A 19512-nucleotide genomic window follows, 5' to 3' on the forward strand; every position below is an offset into this window, starting at 1 on the left:
TCCACTCATCTGATCTAGTTGTTCATTATACCCACTATTATTACTGAAAGGTAACACGTTTAATTGATTTATAACCTTTCGATTGGTATTGATTATATATATATATATATATATATATATATATATATATATATATATATATATATATATATATATATATATATATATATTCAAATATAAAATCTACCTATATTGGTTGATATAAAGCCATGATGAAAAGTTAATTGTTAAAAACAATATTTCTTTAGTTTTTGATCGAGATCGTGAATCGATTGATGTTAGACCACCAGTGGTCTAGAAACTAAGCGTTCGCGCATGAGACTGAAGGCCCTGGGTTCGAGTCCCGCGAGACGGGATCGTGGATGCGCACTTTGGAGGAGTTCCACAATAAGATGAAACGGCCATTCAGTGCTTCCAGATTTCCATTGGCGGTCTAACATCAATCGGTTTATGGTCTCAATCAAAAACTTAATAATCTCCACAACCCTATACTGATAATATTTCTTTACTCAATTTTTACTCCTTATGTCTTAATGAAAATATTTATTGAGTTTATATTTGTAAAATAATATACTAATAATAGTAATCGTTCTTCCAGAATCCATCCCACCATCCAACCCACCCCCGCTACGATACATCACATCCAATCACAAGTCACCATTATACAAATAGATAAGTAGAAATTAATTTAACCAATCAAAAAAAACTTGGTTTCTAAACCACATTAGGAATTATTCACCACCCTATTTTTTATTATTGAATGTAAATAAAAACCTACAAGTTACCATCCAGTTTCAATATTGATAATAAATTTATTCTACATTTGACAAGATCAAAATTATTTTAAAATGGATCATAATCAAATAACTAATCACACATATAACAATAATAATAATGATACATTACAATTAACTATTAAAGATTATTCATATCGTTTAAGAATTGGTATCAAAGAAGATTGGAAAATTAAATTATTTCGTGAATATTATCCACGTCGTTTTCAAGAATTATGCATGGTACATTTATCATTTTTAATTGATATACCATGGAATTTTATTGATCAAAAATTAATTACCCATAGTAACAATAATAATAGTAATGGTGATAATACTATTCATCCTTTTAATTCTATAACAACTAATGTATGTAAAGATACTAAATCAACTATGATGAATTCTGTAAATATTGGTGGAACTACAAAATCAAGACTTAAACGATTATGGAATAATTGGCGTATCAATTCACGTAAGTAGTATATGAATTTTTTTTTAATGACTGAATGACATAACCCAGAATCGATTATAGTTTCACATATATTTACTTAGGAATTATGTCTTCTATGTCAAACATGTTGATGCTATTTATACTAGTTAAGAGATATGTCTTGATAATTTAATCTCTGTGTTAATATGGTTTAGTAATTTGAACCGATGAATAAATGAATGATTTCCTATATTTATACCAATTTCGTTTTTTGTATCTTAAACATCATCAAGCTTTGTAGATCGGTTAACATACTAATCTAACACATTTTTGTTCATCTGGCTTATGTATACTACACCATATAAAAACAAATAAAACGATATATACACCATTAATGTCAGTCAGTCAGTCAGTCAGCTACAACGTAGGACCAGGCACATATGTGCATCGGTCCAGGTTGCCATACCGCATCAGCACACAAGATGAACACCGGATTCATAGCAGTGGTTAGGTCAAAGGTGGTAATATATAAGAGAAAGATTGCATATAGAGATATAGTACAAGAAGAAAAAATTGGTTCGTAGAAAGAAAGGTATGAAGCGATTTTAATCTCTTAGTTTAAGGGAAGACAGGGAGTGTATACACCGACGCCATTAATGAGTATGCTAGCTATTCATAATCAGTAAACTATATGCTAGAATGTGATATAATTGAAGAAAATAATGCAAACAAATCATAGGATTATCAAATTGTATTTCAATTTTTGTATGATCTTATAGTCGGATCTCTTAACCTCATTATTTGCGATCACATGATGAAGAATGAAATGGTATTAATCCCTGCTTATTCTTTGTACGGGTTTGTTTTTTTGCCTTGTTGCGTAAAATGCTCTTGAATACCGTTTCTGTTCCTTACTATTTCTCTGAAATTCATGTTAACATCAACAAATTCCTTCATGTTATTGTTGCCAGTTTTCTTAATGTTTCATAAATGCATCAAATAATTAATCATTCAACTGAGCATTATTTATTTTATATCTAATTTTGGTTAAATTAAATCAATTATTCACCCTGGCAACTTGATAATACTAGGAAGTCCTTAATAATTTGGCCCAGAAATGCTCAAATGAGAATGGGGAGAGTCACTTCGCCCTCTCGAAATACTCTTACATGGCCACGTGCATACAAAAACTGACAAAGAAGTCCTTCTCGAGGCGGGGATGTTATTTACGAAATAGAGAGGACTAGTTGAAAAACCCTCATTCCAAACCAATCGTGAACATGGGCTCCAAAATCATGTAAGAACAAATGGTGTATAAACCTATGAACATTGCTCCACCTCCTTGTGGATAAGACATTTAGGTCAAGGGCTCAGAGTGTTGCCCCCCTGTTTCGGTTTGGGCACCCGGGCAATATAACAGTTCTCACATAAATCAATAGACTTGTGTATCGCATATGTATTTGGTGCCCCTTTATACCAATATTTACATGTTTAAATAAATAAATAAATAATGAAATAACAATTATCAGGGTTAATTGTATCGATATTAATGTGAAGGGTTATATGTGTATTAAGTGTCACTTTACATTCCTTAGTTATTAATTGTTGTATTTAGTTAGTGACAACCAGAAAAATTAATAATACGTTTTTGCATTTCTTAAAATTCTTTTGTCTTTTTTTGTTTATTTGAATTGTTCTCCTGTCTCGTTGTCCGTCTTTTCTTTCCTTCTTTCTTTCTTTCTTTCATCTATGCTTCTCATTATTCTTTTAATCACTTAATAGAATGAACCGATGTGTAAGAATCCCTGGCCATTTTATACCTAAATTGTCGTTGTTGTTTTTTCTATTTTCGTTCTGATTACTGGTTTTCTTTTCTTCTTCCTTGCAATTATATATATTTATGTGTATTGTGTGCATGTGTATAGGGGTGGATGAGTTAGTGAGCAGTTAGTTATACTAGGTGTTTCATTACTGTAAAGTGTTTCAAAAACAATGATGTTTTACTTAAAATATGAACATAAACAGGTCCGTTCTACACACACACACACACAAACTGTTTTTAAACACTAAAACTGTATCGAAACAATCACCAGACAAATTGTACCAAAAATACACAATTTAAGTAGTTGTTTCCATCATATCAAGTTGTCAAGATACTTTATTCTATTGTTTAAACAAAAATAAAATGTATCTCTAGTATATGACATTTCAGTTATATGGAATAGACACAAGAAATTCAACTTCACTTCTTTCATGTTTTTATTTTAAACAAAAAATATTTGTACAAATAGGGTTACTATCATTTCACTGAAGCACACTATCTACATTATAATTACTACATCTAATGCTTATATATAAGTATTTGTAAGTTTGTAAACTTAGTTTGGGGACGAATGTAAAAACACCAAGATTGTATGAAATTTATAATGAATAGTACTGCAAAGAAAAGAAAATCCAGACAGTAAGAATGTATCTTAAAACAAAGTATGATATATGTACGTTAGTTGCATACTGTTACTGGAATGTATAGAATGAGAGCGAATCAATGGAAAGGGGTAGGATGGTGTGGGGAGGTAAAACAGATGTCTAGATATTTATTAAAAGTACAACAACTGAATCTTATTCTATCTGATTTACATATGAAGAAAAACGTAATGGAAACATTTGAATATACATTAGAATGAATTATGTTGTGAATACCTTTCAGTTTATTAAGGTTTCGAGAACATTATTTTTGGTAAAAAAAACTTTTCAGATTAAGGGTTTTTGTGGAGATTGTAGTAATTAGGTAGTTGGATTCATCAATCGATATAAGCTAGACCACAATTGAATACATGGACTACCTGAACATCCGTTTCGCCCCAGTATGGTACTCATCAGCAGTGCACATCCATTGTTCCGCACGTGGGACCCTGAATAAACTGAAATTAGACATTAACACCGTTGAATGCCGGCTCAATGCCCTAGAGTTCAGGCGTTGGCAAGCAAGACCGAATGTCCTGGGTTTGATAGTGGATGAATGCTATTAAGGATTCTTATACTAGGATGAAATTGCCATCCAGTGCTTCCAGATTTTTAATTATGGTCTAGCTTAGATCGATTCATGAATTCAACCATTAAGTTTTATTGGTTGTATTAGTCAATTGTTTGTGGTACTAATCTACTGCCCCATTTCAGTAATTTTCCCTCTGATATGTAATAAACAAGAGGTGAATATTCCAGTTTTACTTTTCATTTAACAGTAATAAAACTAAACAGTGAATGGAACAAATAGGTAAATGTGAATATTAAAATTCAACCTGGAAGTTGACATTAGTTCTTTCCAAATTTCAAATTTAATAGTTGAATTTATGAGTCAATTAAAACTAGATCACCATGAAAAACCTGAAAGCACGGGATGGCCGTTTCGTCCTATTGTGGGACTCAACCGTGCGCATCTACGATCACGCCTCGCGAGATTCGAACCCAGGACCTATCGGTTTCGCACGTGAGCGCTTAGCCACTAGACCACTGAGCTAACCGGCATCTAATGTTGTTAATGTCTAACTTTAACCAATTCACGATATTATTTCAACGTCCACCATTGTCATCAGTGAGTTACTATTTCACAACAGACCAGGTTTTCCATGGTGTTGTAGCTTGAATTACTATGATATCCACAAAAAACCCCTTCTGACTACAGATAAGAAATGTTAATCTTCTTGATCGCTCTTTAATAATGACAATCGTGAATCATTGAATAGATTCAATTGGTAAACATCAATATCTCAACTTGTTTCTCATTGATCAAACATATTTTGTCATTTCATGATAAGTTCAGTTTTCACGAATGGATTGTGTTAAATTCAAATTCATACGTAGGTAGCATGTGTATTCCTTTCTGTGTACCCATTACTATTATTACTGTACATGTAAAAGGTGTACGCGATCATTTTTTGTTTTGTTTTGTCTAATTGACTTCATTAATTTTATTTGACAGACATCGAAAATTAATCATTTTTCATTAGGTGAAAACTAAAAATCAAAACAAAAAAAAGTAAACAAAAACCTCAATTCTAACGAATCATAAAGATGATGTTGTTTGTTTGTTTTTTTCACACTTGAATTGTGTTATTCATTGAATGATTGTTCCCTTACAATATCTTTGTTTGTTTTTTGGTTGTTGTTGGTGGTGGTGTTGACTTCATGAAGGGCATACTCTTTCCTGTGTTATGTTGCCGGTTATTTATATTTTATGATGCCATTGATAGTCATTATGATGTCATTCATATGTATCATTGATATTTTTGTTTATCAAATTGACCATTCAAATAATTACGTAATAAAGAGTGAACAATGGTATGAAACATTACAGGTTACAATTCTTAAAAGAATAAAAGGAAATAGTGATTACATAACAATAATAATAATAATTAATAAATAAATAAATGGCAATTGATTTATGATGTAATACTTATCGACATTTGAAAAAAAAGTAGTAAGTTTACATTGAATAGCTAGTTGTTCTTTGTTTGTTTAGTCGGTTAGATCACTTGTGAATCGATCAAATCAAGTTGAATCGAGTTTTTTTTTTATTTTTTAAAGAAGAACATCATTGATCTTCAACATCTAATTAAGTTTATATTTATTTACATGAACTAATTGCTTAGACAAGTAAAATGTTGAATTCTGCAACGACAATTATCGGTTTTGGTCATATTCACCGAAATGTAATAATATAGACTATTTATAAATATCGGTGCAAAGGGGAATCGAATATATATGCGACACAAAAGTTGGTTGATTTTGGTGTGGGCTATGATACTGCTCGAGTGCCCAGATTGACACAGGTGGTTTTCTTAGGAGATCACAGTCGGAGTCTTCGACCTAAAGGTCTAATCCACAAGGCAGTACAGTAACGTCAAAAGACACAGTCTCATGGTAGCCGGTGATCAACGATTGGTTCATACACCATTTATTCCTTCAAGATACTGGAGCCCATGTGCACCATTGGTTTGAAATGATGGCTTTCCAACTGCCCTAGGTGGATGCTCTATATCCACCAATCCAGTTAAAGAGTCGGACATTCACTTTTCGTCCTCTCAATTTCGTAGTCAACAGTAATGCTTTGAGAATGCAGTGAGTAGGATTTGTGTGACAGTGGTTGTATGCATGTGAGCATATGAGATCATTTTGAGCGGGAGAGCTGACTCTCTCCACTTTCGGCCGTACCATGGCATTTGAAACAACTTGATTAAATGTTTGTTAGGTTCCTTGTGAAAGCTCAACACAAACTATTCATATGTTGTTGTTTAAATTTGTTCAGACATAAATTAAGTCAACCGTTAGTGTCTACTGGATGAATATTCTATTGAACAACCATAAAAGTTATATTAATTAACTCGTTTATACATGAATTGTCTTCAAAATTGGTATAATTATGTTGAGCATTACTGTTATATGGTTGTCTGCATTAGTAAATCAGTGTGAATAACGATCCAACTAATTTTAGAACATTGAATACTATATCTTGAACAAATAATCTTTAGTATAAGAAAGGGTTTTTGTAGATATTATTGTGAATTTTAATAGTTGAGATCTTGAATCAATTGAAGCTAGATCACCATAGAAAACCTGGAAGCACTGGACGGCAGTTTCGTTCTATTGTGGGACTCATCAACAATATGCATCTACGATCTCGCCTCACGAAACTCGAAACCAGAGCATATCAGTCTCGCTCGCGAGCGAATATTTTTTAAAATTTATTTCAATTAATAGAAAACTACAAATTCTGATTAAATTTTTGTCTTATCAGAAGGGGTTTGTGGAGATTTTAAAAATTTCCCAAATTGAAATCATGACTGATATGTCCTGGGTTCGAATCTCGCGGGGTGCGGGATTGTGGATGCGCACTGCTAAGGAGTCCTATGCTAGGATGAAACGGCCGTCCAGTGCTTTCAGGTTTTCCATGGTGATCTAGCTTCAATTGACTCATGATTTCAATCTGCGTAACTTTTTGTCTATCAAAAAACAAAACAAAACACAGCTGGTATGTACTTATTTATTTTTATGTAGCCCTCCAAATATGATAATAAACAAGTTTCATTTCTTTGAATCATCATCATCATCATCACCATCATTATTACCATCCGTTCACAGGTGTGCACGTTTTTCCCTCTCCCCCTTTCTTCCCCCTTTTTTTGTGCCTATTGTTGCACATTTTGTGTATTGTCATCATTAATAATATCAAAATGTAACTAAGACTATTATTTTCTATGGGAAAAATTTATCACAGATGTTATTCAATCATAAATTATACTGAATTAAATTGTTTATTTATTTAAAAGCACAAACATTAGTACAAGCAGAGGTGGGGCACCAAATACAATATCCCCCACTCAATAACAATAAGGCCACTTATCATCATTGATTTGTGTGTGTGTGTGTGTGTGAGGGAGAGAGAGTTGTGATATTGCCCAGATGCCCAAATTGAAGTGAATACCTTTTTCAAAATAGAATTATTTATTGTTTAAGTGTAATTATTACATTTTATACATAAGTTAATGAATGAAATTGTCTGAATATTCATGTCTAAAGGTCAATCTACTAAACGAAATGAATTAGTATAGAAGAGATAATAATAGTTACATTATAAGTACAAAAGAAGAGCCATTTTAGGCTAATGATTTACATGTGTATTAGTATATGATAAACATATAGTGTATCCTATTTGTTGTTTTAATTACAACGTAATTCACAGATGTTTACTTTTAACATATTTTTGTAATAAAATCTTCATGAATTCAAACATATGTCAACATAAGACTGATCATTTGCAGTCTTAAATTAACAATAGGAAGATTCAAGTAAACAATATCAAGTGGATTGAAAAATTCACCTCATTACACAAGCGATTTACCATCGGGAATCAGTAGCTAAGTGAAGAACGTGGTGGCATTTGAAACAAACGGTACTGGGTTCGAGTCCCGCAGTGAACATGAATTCTGAGATACAAGTTTATCCAGTTGACAATTCTGTAATAGAACGAAACGCGCGTCAAACTGGATTCCATTACTAACCACTATGCATCTTTGCTTATAATACTTGTGAACTAAGGTTATATTGAGGCAATCCCCACAGGATGCATATATGCCAATAAGAGATTGATCAATTGCAGTCCTAAATAACAATGGGAAGTTACGAGTAAAACAAGACCAAGTGAATTTATAGTAGTCTAGTTTTTCCATACAAAATATTTACTAGTATATCGCTATTAGTAATACATACATATATTTCAATGATTGTCTGCTTGACCCCATACTACTTTGTCTGTTATCATCCTCTCTACAAAACAAAAAAATGGTTTCCTCACAGTTTCCCTTAGATTTTTATCGATGATTTACAAGAAGTAACATGAATTTGTCACGTTTATTTATTTATTTTGTTTACATCATTAGATCCAGTAAAATCGGATTATATTCCTGATGAACTAGCGAATAACATTATCACCTTGATTGATTGTTTGGATAATGATGAAGGTAAATATACATTCTGATTATCATTTCTTTTTATTCATTTATTATTATTCAATAGTGTCGAAGAAAGTTTCATACGATTTTACTATGCACATTGTTGAATGGTTTCTCATTTTTAAGGAAGCTAATATACAATAATCAGTCCCATTCTATTGACTGTTCAACAATGATCCACTAAACAGTTCTCAGCTGCTTCATCACACAACCATCTAAAGTCTTTTGTCTCTACGATTCTTAACCATATGTTTAGTGTTCTGGAACCAGTCTTCACTTGCAATACACCTCTGACCCTCCTCAATAACTGACTCTGCAGTTCAGCCATTCGTGGAGTTTTGCACGATGGTCTCAATCTCGTCAGGTACCGCATAATATCGAAGATCTCACACGAGCTTATAATCTACACTGTTGAATGCTTCCTCATTTTAAGGATGTGTTCCATCCTATTGACTATTAAACAATGATCTGTAGCATTGCGATTTGGTAGATGCATGATCTATCCTAATGAAATCTGACTTGTTCACTTGTATGTTGGGCGTCCACTAAATATTTCCTACGATTTAATAACACCGTTGAAACCTATGGCTGTTACCGACAATAGTTTGATGCCTCTGTATTTCTTATTCTTATTAAGATCTATCATCTCTGGTATGTTGACGAGGAATCCCTCTTTTCAGTCTGTCAGCAATTGTTCCTCCTTCCAAATATGTCGTTCATTGTTTCAAATGATGTTTCGGTGAGCCATGAGATTTTCATCGTATAAGCGATTTTCGTATTTCCTTAGAGAGAGAGTCATTGGGACTGCTCTTTTGTGTAGCATTATATTTTTGATGAACAGAATACAACAGTATCTCTTTCTAGGTTAGTTTTTTCTGTCTATATTGTGTCCAGTAGGTTTCACTTATTCGAAACGCTGCTATTTTGTATCTCATTGTTTGAACGTTCCATGTACATAGATGAATTTTTTCTCTGACTATTCAAAGACGACGTCGTCTTAGTGACCCCTGGAGGCTCTTGGCTTTTACCATGACGCATCATAACTCATTTATCAGAAGATTATCCAATTCACAGGGTAGAGTTTAACAGTTTGATTGGTTTTCTTTGACTTATATGTTTTTTTACGGGTATTTTGAGTTGTAAACTCCATGCCCAACACTTCTACATTATCGGGGCTTTAGATCGTCTGTAACACAAATATTTTCAAGCGGTATTATTACAAATAACTCAAGTACATTTATTAGAATATTTCAATTTTTTTTAAAAATATTATTTTAGCTTGTTCCGTTGAAGGATTATTTCGTAAACCTGGACATACCTTACGTAAACGTCAAATACAAGAGGCTGTATTCCAAACAACTTTCGATCCAAACGCTTTCCAACTGAATAAATATAATTTTCATGATTTTGCAAGTGCATTAAAATCAGTATTGGTGCGTTTACCAACACCATTATTTACGGAACATTTATTACCATTATTCTTACAAGTAGCTGGTAAGTATTCTTGACTCTATGATTTACGTATATAAGATTATCTTTTCCAGATTTTTATCACTTTTTTCCCTCTCTCTCGCGAGAGTATTTCTTGTTAATACCCGATATATCATGATTAGTTTTGTTGCCATGGTTCTACAGATTGAATTACACTAATAATCATGTCTCAACCATAAAAAAGAACGATTTTACTCATTCTTCAGATAGACATTATTTTTGATCAACTTAATTCATTATGACAGTCAAATTGAATAGATTTAAACAGGCTAAACACTTTCGAATTAGACTTCGATCTCATTAACATTTAGTATCTGGTACAATTTATTACTCATCTGTTTGTTCTAGTCTACAAGCGTATATTTATTGTCGACTTATTAACCGTTAAATTTAGTATATATATATATATATATATATATATATATATATATATATATATATATATATATATAGGGGTCTATATGATTATTATAGATTCTGAACTCTATAGGAATTAACCAATTTGAATTAATGGTGTATTGGGATTATTTGTTTATTTGATTTGGTAGGTGAATTCATGAGTCAATTGAAGCTATACTACTATGGAAAACTTAGAAAAACACTGAACGGTCATTTTGTCATATTACGGGACTGTTCAGCAGTACTAATCCACGATCCCGCCTCGTGAGATTCAAACACAGCACCTATGAATTCAATTACTAAATTACAATAATATCTACAAAAACCCTCTCAGATTTTTTGATTGTTTGTCAAATTATTTCTGACAATTTACAATTACATTCTAATCAGGATTAGGGTTTACCTTAGTTACTAATATAATGGACGGACCATATAAAAGAATAACATAATTTAATCACCGATCTGGGTAATGTTTATATACTGATTCTAACCAATCATAACACCATATCAATAATCGATTGCTCGTTAATATTAATATGATGATCTTTTATTTTAGAATTTCTTATCTCAAACTTTCATAAATTAAAGTTAGAAATGTAAAATGTCAATTAGTTAGTCGGTTACAGGCACATATATACATCAATCCAATGTTGTTATACTTCATTAGCGCAACAAGGTGAACACTAACCCATTTCATAAAACTATCTATATATGTGTGTATATGTCGTTTTCTAGATTTAAGTATAGAAGAGTGATGGAAATGAAAGTTATTGACTGTATACACACATATATACACATATCAATTGAGATTATGTTAATGAATACAACTTCGAATGTTATCCACACTTCTTTATTATAATACTATTTTGTTATTCAGTAAACTTGTAATAGAAAATAATCATAGTTATTTAAATATGACAACTATTATTATTAACTTCAGTTTGTATAGTTTACTTGTATCTTCCCATTGTTATTTAGGACTGTGATTGATCAGTCTCTTATTGGCATATGTGCATCCTGTGCGGATTGCCTCGATATAGCCTTAATTCACAAATATTATAAGCATAGTGGCTAGCAGTGAAAACCAGGACGTGCATTTAATCCTATTTGGTACACATCAACTGGATGTATCTACATCTCAGAGTTGCTGTACTCTATGGGACTCGAATCCAATACCTTTTGCTTCAAATGCCATCACGTTCCCCATTTAGCTACTGAGTCCTGATAACTACTTGCTTGTGTAATGGGGTGAAGTTTTAAATTCACTTGGTATTATTTGTTTGAATCTTTCTAAATAGGACGAAACCGTACATTAAACTGGATTCCACTGCTAGGCACTATCCATCTTTGCATATATCATTACTATTATTATTGATCCATTAACCAATGTTAATGATACATTCAGTAAATAATTGTTCAAATTTAAAAAAAAAATAAAATTAATATGATAGACAAAAGTGAATAATATTGACCTGGTTACTAAGCTATTTGTTATTGATCGCCATTCTTTTCATTGTATAAGTCATACATAATGGTTGTCATAAATGTAAATGTAATTTCCTTTTTTTTTCTTCAATGATATTCATTAATCATTCAAATTATTAATAGGACACGATATGACACTTTGTAACGATAGACATTCGTGTGTTCTATATATAGAGTTGTATTGTTCTATATTAGTATAATAGACCACATATATTGTATAGTTATATGCATATGAGAGAGAAAGAGAGAGTATATATGATAATGTGAAGTGATTACGATATTTAGTTAAAACTTACTACTTAGTAGTTAAACAATATAGAGTAGTTTAATGAACATTTTCTCAAGTGTGTGTGTGTGTGGTTAAAGTATTCCTTGTCCAATCAATAAGTCACAGATTTAAATTATACGGTATAGTTACTAATTTGAATAGTAATAGCATTAGTTTTAAATGATAATTATGATAATCATTTTAGAATGGATCTAATTACTCTAAATAGTATTTGAGAATGTATAGAGTAATTTGTGAATAATTCAACAATCAATCATGATGTTAATGTTTAACTTCAACTAATCCACCAAGTTGCTCGACTATCTTTCATTGTACTGAAATAGATACCTGTCTCTCTAACTAACATGAATTAACTTCATTGATTAGGGCTTCTAACTAGAACTCCTACAATTCCTTCACAAATAAGCAAATGGTAATTATCAGTATTGGGTTTTGGAGATTATTATTTTTTTTTTTTTATTGAAATCATGGGGGGGAGGTCTAACATCAATTGATTTTATTTATTTATTTATCAGCATAGTAACTATTTCTTTTTTGTTTGTTTGTTTTAGCTTTAAAAAAATTTGATCAATTTCATTTAAAGAATAATAATGATAAACCTCTCATTACCCAGGATACAAATTCATCATCATCATCATCATCATCATCATCATCATCATCATCATCATCCTGCTCCATAAATAATGATTATTTGATTCATTTAATTGAAAGTAAACAAATTAAAGCAATCCGTTTATTAATTCAATTATTACCTAATACAAATATGAAAATATTAAAATGTTTATTACATTTATTAATTCGTGTTAAAAATTTAAATTCTATTAATCGTATGACAAGTTCATGTTTAGGTACAATATTTGGACCAGTATTATTATCAAATGATTTATTATATGAAACAATTAAAAGTTTAAAAGTAAGTTTCTTTGTTGTTGTTGTTGTTGTTAAATTCATTCAGAAAGTCAGTCAGTCAGCTACAACGTAGGACCAAGCACATATATGCATCGGTCCAAGTTCCCAAACCTAACTCATTAACACAACAAGATGAACACCGAATTCATAGAAGTAGTTAATTCAGAGGTGGTAATATATAAAGAGAAAGATTGCATATAAAGATATAGTACAGGAAGAAGGAATTAGTTCGTAGAAAGAAAGATATGAAGCGATTTCAATCTCCTAGTTTAAGGGAATACAGGGAGTGTATACACCGACGCCATTGTGATCGATTTTGAGCCATGTCACCAAGAGTCTCCAACCATTGGTTACGATAGTCACGCAGAACCCAAGCAAGTAGTCTGCATCTACCAACATGGCTCAGACTAGAAGTTAGTGACTTCAAGCGTTGATGCCACGTTTTGGTTTGGCCGACCCTAACTTTCTTCCAACTATTCCGAACACCGGTTAGCGTTGCAGGCCGTGGTAATCGGTGTTCAGGCATACTCAACACAACCTCATCAACTGATTTACCATCATTCCCTAATACTCTGTGTCTAACCTCAATATTACTTACCCGATGATGCCAGCAGACACCAGCAATATTTCTAAGGCATCTGTGGTCAAACACTAGTAGGTTACGAGTGTCTTCTACTCTTAATGGCCATATTTCGCTGCCGTAAATTAAAACAGAACGGACTGCCGCGCAATTCATTCGGAAAGAAATTTAATAACTTGGTACAAGGAGCCATCAACTAGATATACATCACAGAAACCATTCAATTTGTATGAGGGCTTAGATACTGCCCGGGTGCTCAAACCGAACCAGATGGTTTTCTTAGAGGGTCACATCCGGAGCCCTAAACCTAAAGGGCTGATCCACAACACAGTGGAGCAACGTCAGAAGATGTAGTTGCATGGTAGCTGAAGATCAACAATAGGTTTATTCACCTTCTGGTTCCTCAGAGTGGTGTGTCGCATATGCACCATTGATTTGGAATTAGGGTGTTTTTTTAACTCCCTTAAGTGAACCCTCCATGTTCATCAATCCATTTAAATCGCCGGACACTCGATTTTTGTTCTCTCAATTTCGTAAACAACAGTAATGCACGTGTTCAATGAGTTTTTATATATTGAAGAAATTAGAAATATGTATATACATTCTGTTCATTATTCCATTATCATTTAATAAACAAAATATAGTTAGTTAAATGAAGGAAATTTCTTAGTCATCATTCAAACATCTTTATTATTATTATCTCCATCTGAATATATATACATATTATCTGCTTTATGTTACCATGACTTCATTCAATATAGAGAATAGAATTTATTAAGTTTCTTCTTTTTTAAATTATAACACAGTAGGTAACTTGTTTCATTGTCTTGTTTATTTTTTTGTTCTTGAACAAAAAAAAACTTTTCACATGCTGGGTTTTAGTACTTTGGTTGTTGTTGTTGTTGTTTCCGGCGTATAATCTGAACGTACATACAAACTTTATTATCTTATCCGATAAGACAATCTGAATGTTTTCAATGATGTTCTTGTTTAAAGATTGAATTGAATAATTCAAATATGGTTCGAGACATTCAACATTAAAATGATGTTAAATATCTTTTTTTTTTCTACTTGTCTGAACATAGAGATTATAATTTCTATTATGATTTTTAATTAAATCAATTTTATAATTAAATTACTTTAATTCATAATGGACTTTTATATCATAAACAGAAAGCAAGTAGCCCCCTCCCCAAATGCCGTGGTGTGTTCAAGAGTGAAGAAATTCCGTTCTCCCTCTCGAAATCCTCTCAGGTGATCATGTGTATAAAAACCACTGTCAGGGAATTCCTACTCACGGATTTCTCGCGGCAACAAGATAGTATTCTCAGCGAAAAAATAATTTCAACAAGTTTCCCATTCCTTATTTCTACAACGATCCTGACAATAAATAATTGAGTGATCACCAACTGGATGTTAGTAGTATAGGAACCGATATCTGAATAATGTATATTCGGTTCGATGTATATTGCCAGGAACCACAATGTCTTTGTACTCTCTTCTGACAAATACAGTGAAAGGCTGTAAAATTTTCACAAACGCACTTGAATAAGTTATGCAGTTAATTGACATAATGATCTGTTAAAAAAACCCAGATAACTTATTGAAATGTTTTTATGACAGGAACAGGTAATGCAGACATTCAAACAGGCCGCCTAGTTAGTTAATATTATTATTATCTCAATACCATATACTAAGTTCTGTTCGTAATTGTTCTCCTTTTTCTAATACACATTCTACATTTTCTATCTGTTCACAACCTCATTGTTATTGTGTGGTGCGTATATATTTGGCGTCCCCTTGTACCGATGTTTATTTGTTCAAATAAATAAATAATTCGTCAAATCTTATATTGTGGAAGAATAGTTTTTGTCGGCTGATTTTCATCAGTTTTGAACGGATCAGAAATAACAGTAGACATTTTAATTAATCATTTAGTACAGTCAGTCAGTCGGTCAGTCAATTATACGTAACATGGAACCTGACTCATGTGTCCATCAGTTTAAGTTACTACACTTGATTAGAATAGTGGAATGAGTAATAATAGTATTACCACTAATACCTTATTCAGTACTGATAAAGTTGAATTATACAGATGACAATTACCGAGATCATAATGATGCGGATTATGATGGTATTTATGAACTGATATTGATGATAAATTGAAAGTATATAAGTCCATGAAGTCACTGACAAGTGGACTGAGTCATGTTGGTAGGTGTAGACTACCTGATTGGAGACCGCGAGATGATAGTAACCGATGGCTGGAGACCCTGAATGACATGGCTGAAAATCGTTTGCAATGACGCAGATGCATACACTCTTTGTGTTCTCACAAATTTTAATGTCTTGATTCCTCCTTGTCTCTTTTTTCTCTTCCCAAATTTATTTGATTGGATTATACTCTTTAAATAACATCTTCAAACCCTAATCTTCCCGATTACTGATTATACTCTTACTACCTCTACTGCTACGGGATTTGAATCGACAACTGCATCTCTGTGCTAATGTGATATGGTAACTCGAACTGATGTACGTAAGTACGAAGTTCTACGTTGTTACTGACTGACTGACATAAGATAATTCATTTTGAAATGGTACTCATCATCCTATTTATTTTCTTTTTCTTTATAGAACCATAAACAACCACCAATTGAATGTCAAGAAAAATGTCTTCAACTAAATTCTATCACAAGTTTATTAATTGAAATTGGTTTAGATATATTTTTATTACCTTATTCATTAGTACAAGATATTTGTACTAATAGTCCTTACATGACAATATTTAAAACAGACTGTCAACCATTACATAATACGATGAAACAACAATCGATGCAAATAAAGAATAATCGATTGACATTATTATTATCCCCACAGTTACGTCATTTGAATCAAGTTCAAACAAATAAAGAAGATGCTAAACAATTAGACGATTCACCACCATTACGTACAGCTATTAGATTTGCTACACCGACACCGACAAGTTTAGCTAATTTTCAAATGTTAGATTCATCACCTACACAATTCGATAATATTATGGAGATTTCACGAACACTTAAAAGTAAACAACAATTGAAATTAGAGAATTGTATAGAACAAACACCAGTATTGAAATGGAGTCGATCAGTAGGTGAAATCTCCTCAGATTATACAATACAATATTCTGCTGAGAAATCTCAACATGATGATGAAAATTTGAATGTTACTTCTGTACGATCATCAAAGTTATTGAAAATGTCGACGAATATGAATTATTTATCACCTTCAAAGTACACTAATCATGCAAATGAACATTTAGAGGTGAGTTACAGTACTTTTGTTTCAATAACATTACCGGTTGTACATAAAGACATATATATTATAGGTTTTATTATGATCTAATTTATACTGTACACGTACAAGTCTGTCTCTACGCTTCACCTAATTTAATTTACCCAATTAATTTATTTTGATTGCTTCTGTCTAAGATGATGTAATTCGAAGGGAACTTGGTTTGTATACAATCAAAAGATCAAGTTAAACACACTGGGAATAACAATATATTCTAGACATTATGTAATTAATGCAAAGGTCAAGTGTCTGTTGCCTTGGTTCTTTTAATTACTAGTTATGTGTGAATTAGTGCATATTCATAAATATACTGTAACATCAACCATCAAGGTCATTAAAATGATTGTTTCAATTCGTTAGTATGTAATTTATTATGCTACCATGTATGAGATGAAACGATTATATAAGAACTGATATACTATATTTTAAAATGATAATTTAGCCAAGGTAGATATGTTGTTACTTTCAATAAAAGCTTAACGTAACCATCCCTCCATTCATCCATATCATTATGCTTAATATTATACAAAATTTAACCTAAAACTCACATTTGCCTAATACGATTAGTACACTAATATCAGTATAGGGTTGTGGAGATTATTAAGTTTTTGATTGAGATCATGAACCTATTGATGTTAGACCACCATTTGAAACCTGGAATCACTGGACGGACGTTTCGTTCTATTGTGTAACTCTACAGCATTGTACATCCACTGATTGGTTGAGGTTACACATTAACATCGTTGAATGCTGACTCAGTGGTCTAGAGGTGTTAAGCGTTCGCACGCGAAACTAAAGGCTCCGGGTTCGAATTTCGAGAGTGGGATCGTAATGCGCACTGCTAGGAATCTCACAATAGAACGAAATAACGTCCATTTATTCCAGGTTTCTAATGGTAGTCTAACATCGATCGGTTCATGATCTCAATCAAGTACACTAATACACACGAGAAAAATGTCCTCTGAGTTTATCTGTTACTTACATTATCCGGTTTCTTTATCTTTTTTTCATATTTGTTCTTATCTTTTAGGATATATGTGTTGATAATGTAAGAAGAAAATTTGTCAAAAAAAGACGATTCACTGAGTTACGTTTACCTTCAACTATAAATCGAACAGGTGGTGGTAGAAATTGTCATCGTCGTTATTTATTCTCACCATGTCCCCCTATTCCTTTATTACCATTTAAACGTATAGGTGGAGAAAAACGTAACTTGACTATTTCTCCATTATCTACTATTAAAGGAACTTTAACAAATACAGTTATACCATCATGGTAATATTGTATATGTGTTACAATATCACTTTTACTTTGTATATAACTATCTATCTTCATCAGATCAATTTAGAAAAAAAGTTTGAACTATTTCAACTGTGTTAGACAAACTTCATTCATCCTTCATTCCATTCCATCCGATCCTATCCCATCCCATTTTGCCTTATTTTCTAGTTATTTTATCTGATGTATTTGTACAGATTTTTTTTATTAATTATCTTGATTTATTATTTTGAACTTATATGTGTATAAATCCAATGATTGTTTTAAGTTGAAAATTTATGATTGACCTAGACAGCTTAAATGAATACAACATTATGAAATATATTCATCATTTGAATTCAATTTATTTGAATACATAAATATTGGTATAAAGGGGCAAAGAATAGAAATGCGACATACAAGTCACTTGATTTGTGTGATACTGTCCGGGTGCCCAGAATGAAACAGGTGTTTTTCTTAGGGGGCCACACACGGACCTTTGACCTAAAGGCCTAATCCACACGGCAGTGGAGCATTGTTAGTAGATGCAGTCCCATGGTAGTCGGTGACCGACAGTTGATTCATGCGCGATTTGTTCCCTCAGGATCATGGAGCCAATGTGCACGATTGGTTTGGAACGAGGGTTTTTCAATTGCCCTAGTTGGACTCTCCACGACCATAAACCCGGTTAGAGCGCTAGATATTAAATTTTCGTCCTCTCATTTTCGTAAGCAACAGTAATGCCATGAGAAGGCAGTGAGTAGGACTTCCCTGTCAGTGGTTGTATGCACATGGCCATGTCAGAGCATTTGGAGAGGGAGAGCTGACTCTACCCACCTTCGGCCGTACCAGGGCATTTGGGGGCATTTGAATCCAATCCTGTAATTAATTTGAAAATATGATACCATTAACTATAACCAAAATCGTTCTTAATGCAAAAAGTTATACAAAAGCATTGTGGAATAAGTCATGGAATAGTTATTCCTATGTACATACCACATAGATTACTTTTATCAGCGGCTAAGGATAAGCATCCATTTCCGTTTTAGATGTGATATCAA

The 19512-nt window shown here is 32.4% G+C and overlaps 1 protein-coding gene across 1 annotated transcript; it reads left to right on the plus strand.

The window, feature by feature from the left end:
• Window positions 1–848: 848 nt before the first annotated feature.
• Window positions 849–18807, plus strand: MS3_00006995 (uncharacterized protein; the record flags this gene model as incomplete). The annotated part of the gene is made up of 6 exons (XM_012943453.3): window positions 849–1245; window positions 8640–8720; window positions 9990–10205; window positions 12927–13288; window positions 16499–17164; window positions 18225–18807. 6 exons carry the CDS (start codon window positions 849–851, stop codon window positions 18471–18473), a joined length of 1971 nt encoding a protein of 656 aa, XP_012798907.2. The 3' UTR covers window positions 18474–18807.
• Between the last annotated feature and the right edge of the window lie 705 nt (window positions 18808–19512).

Source organism: Schistosoma haematobium, chromosome 2 (genome assembly GCF_000699445.3).
Source record: "Schistosoma haematobium chromosome 2, whole genome shotgun sequence".
NCBI classification, from domain to species: domain Eukaryota; kingdom Metazoa; phylum Platyhelminthes; class Trematoda; order Strigeidida; family Schistosomatidae; genus Schistosoma; species Schistosoma haematobium.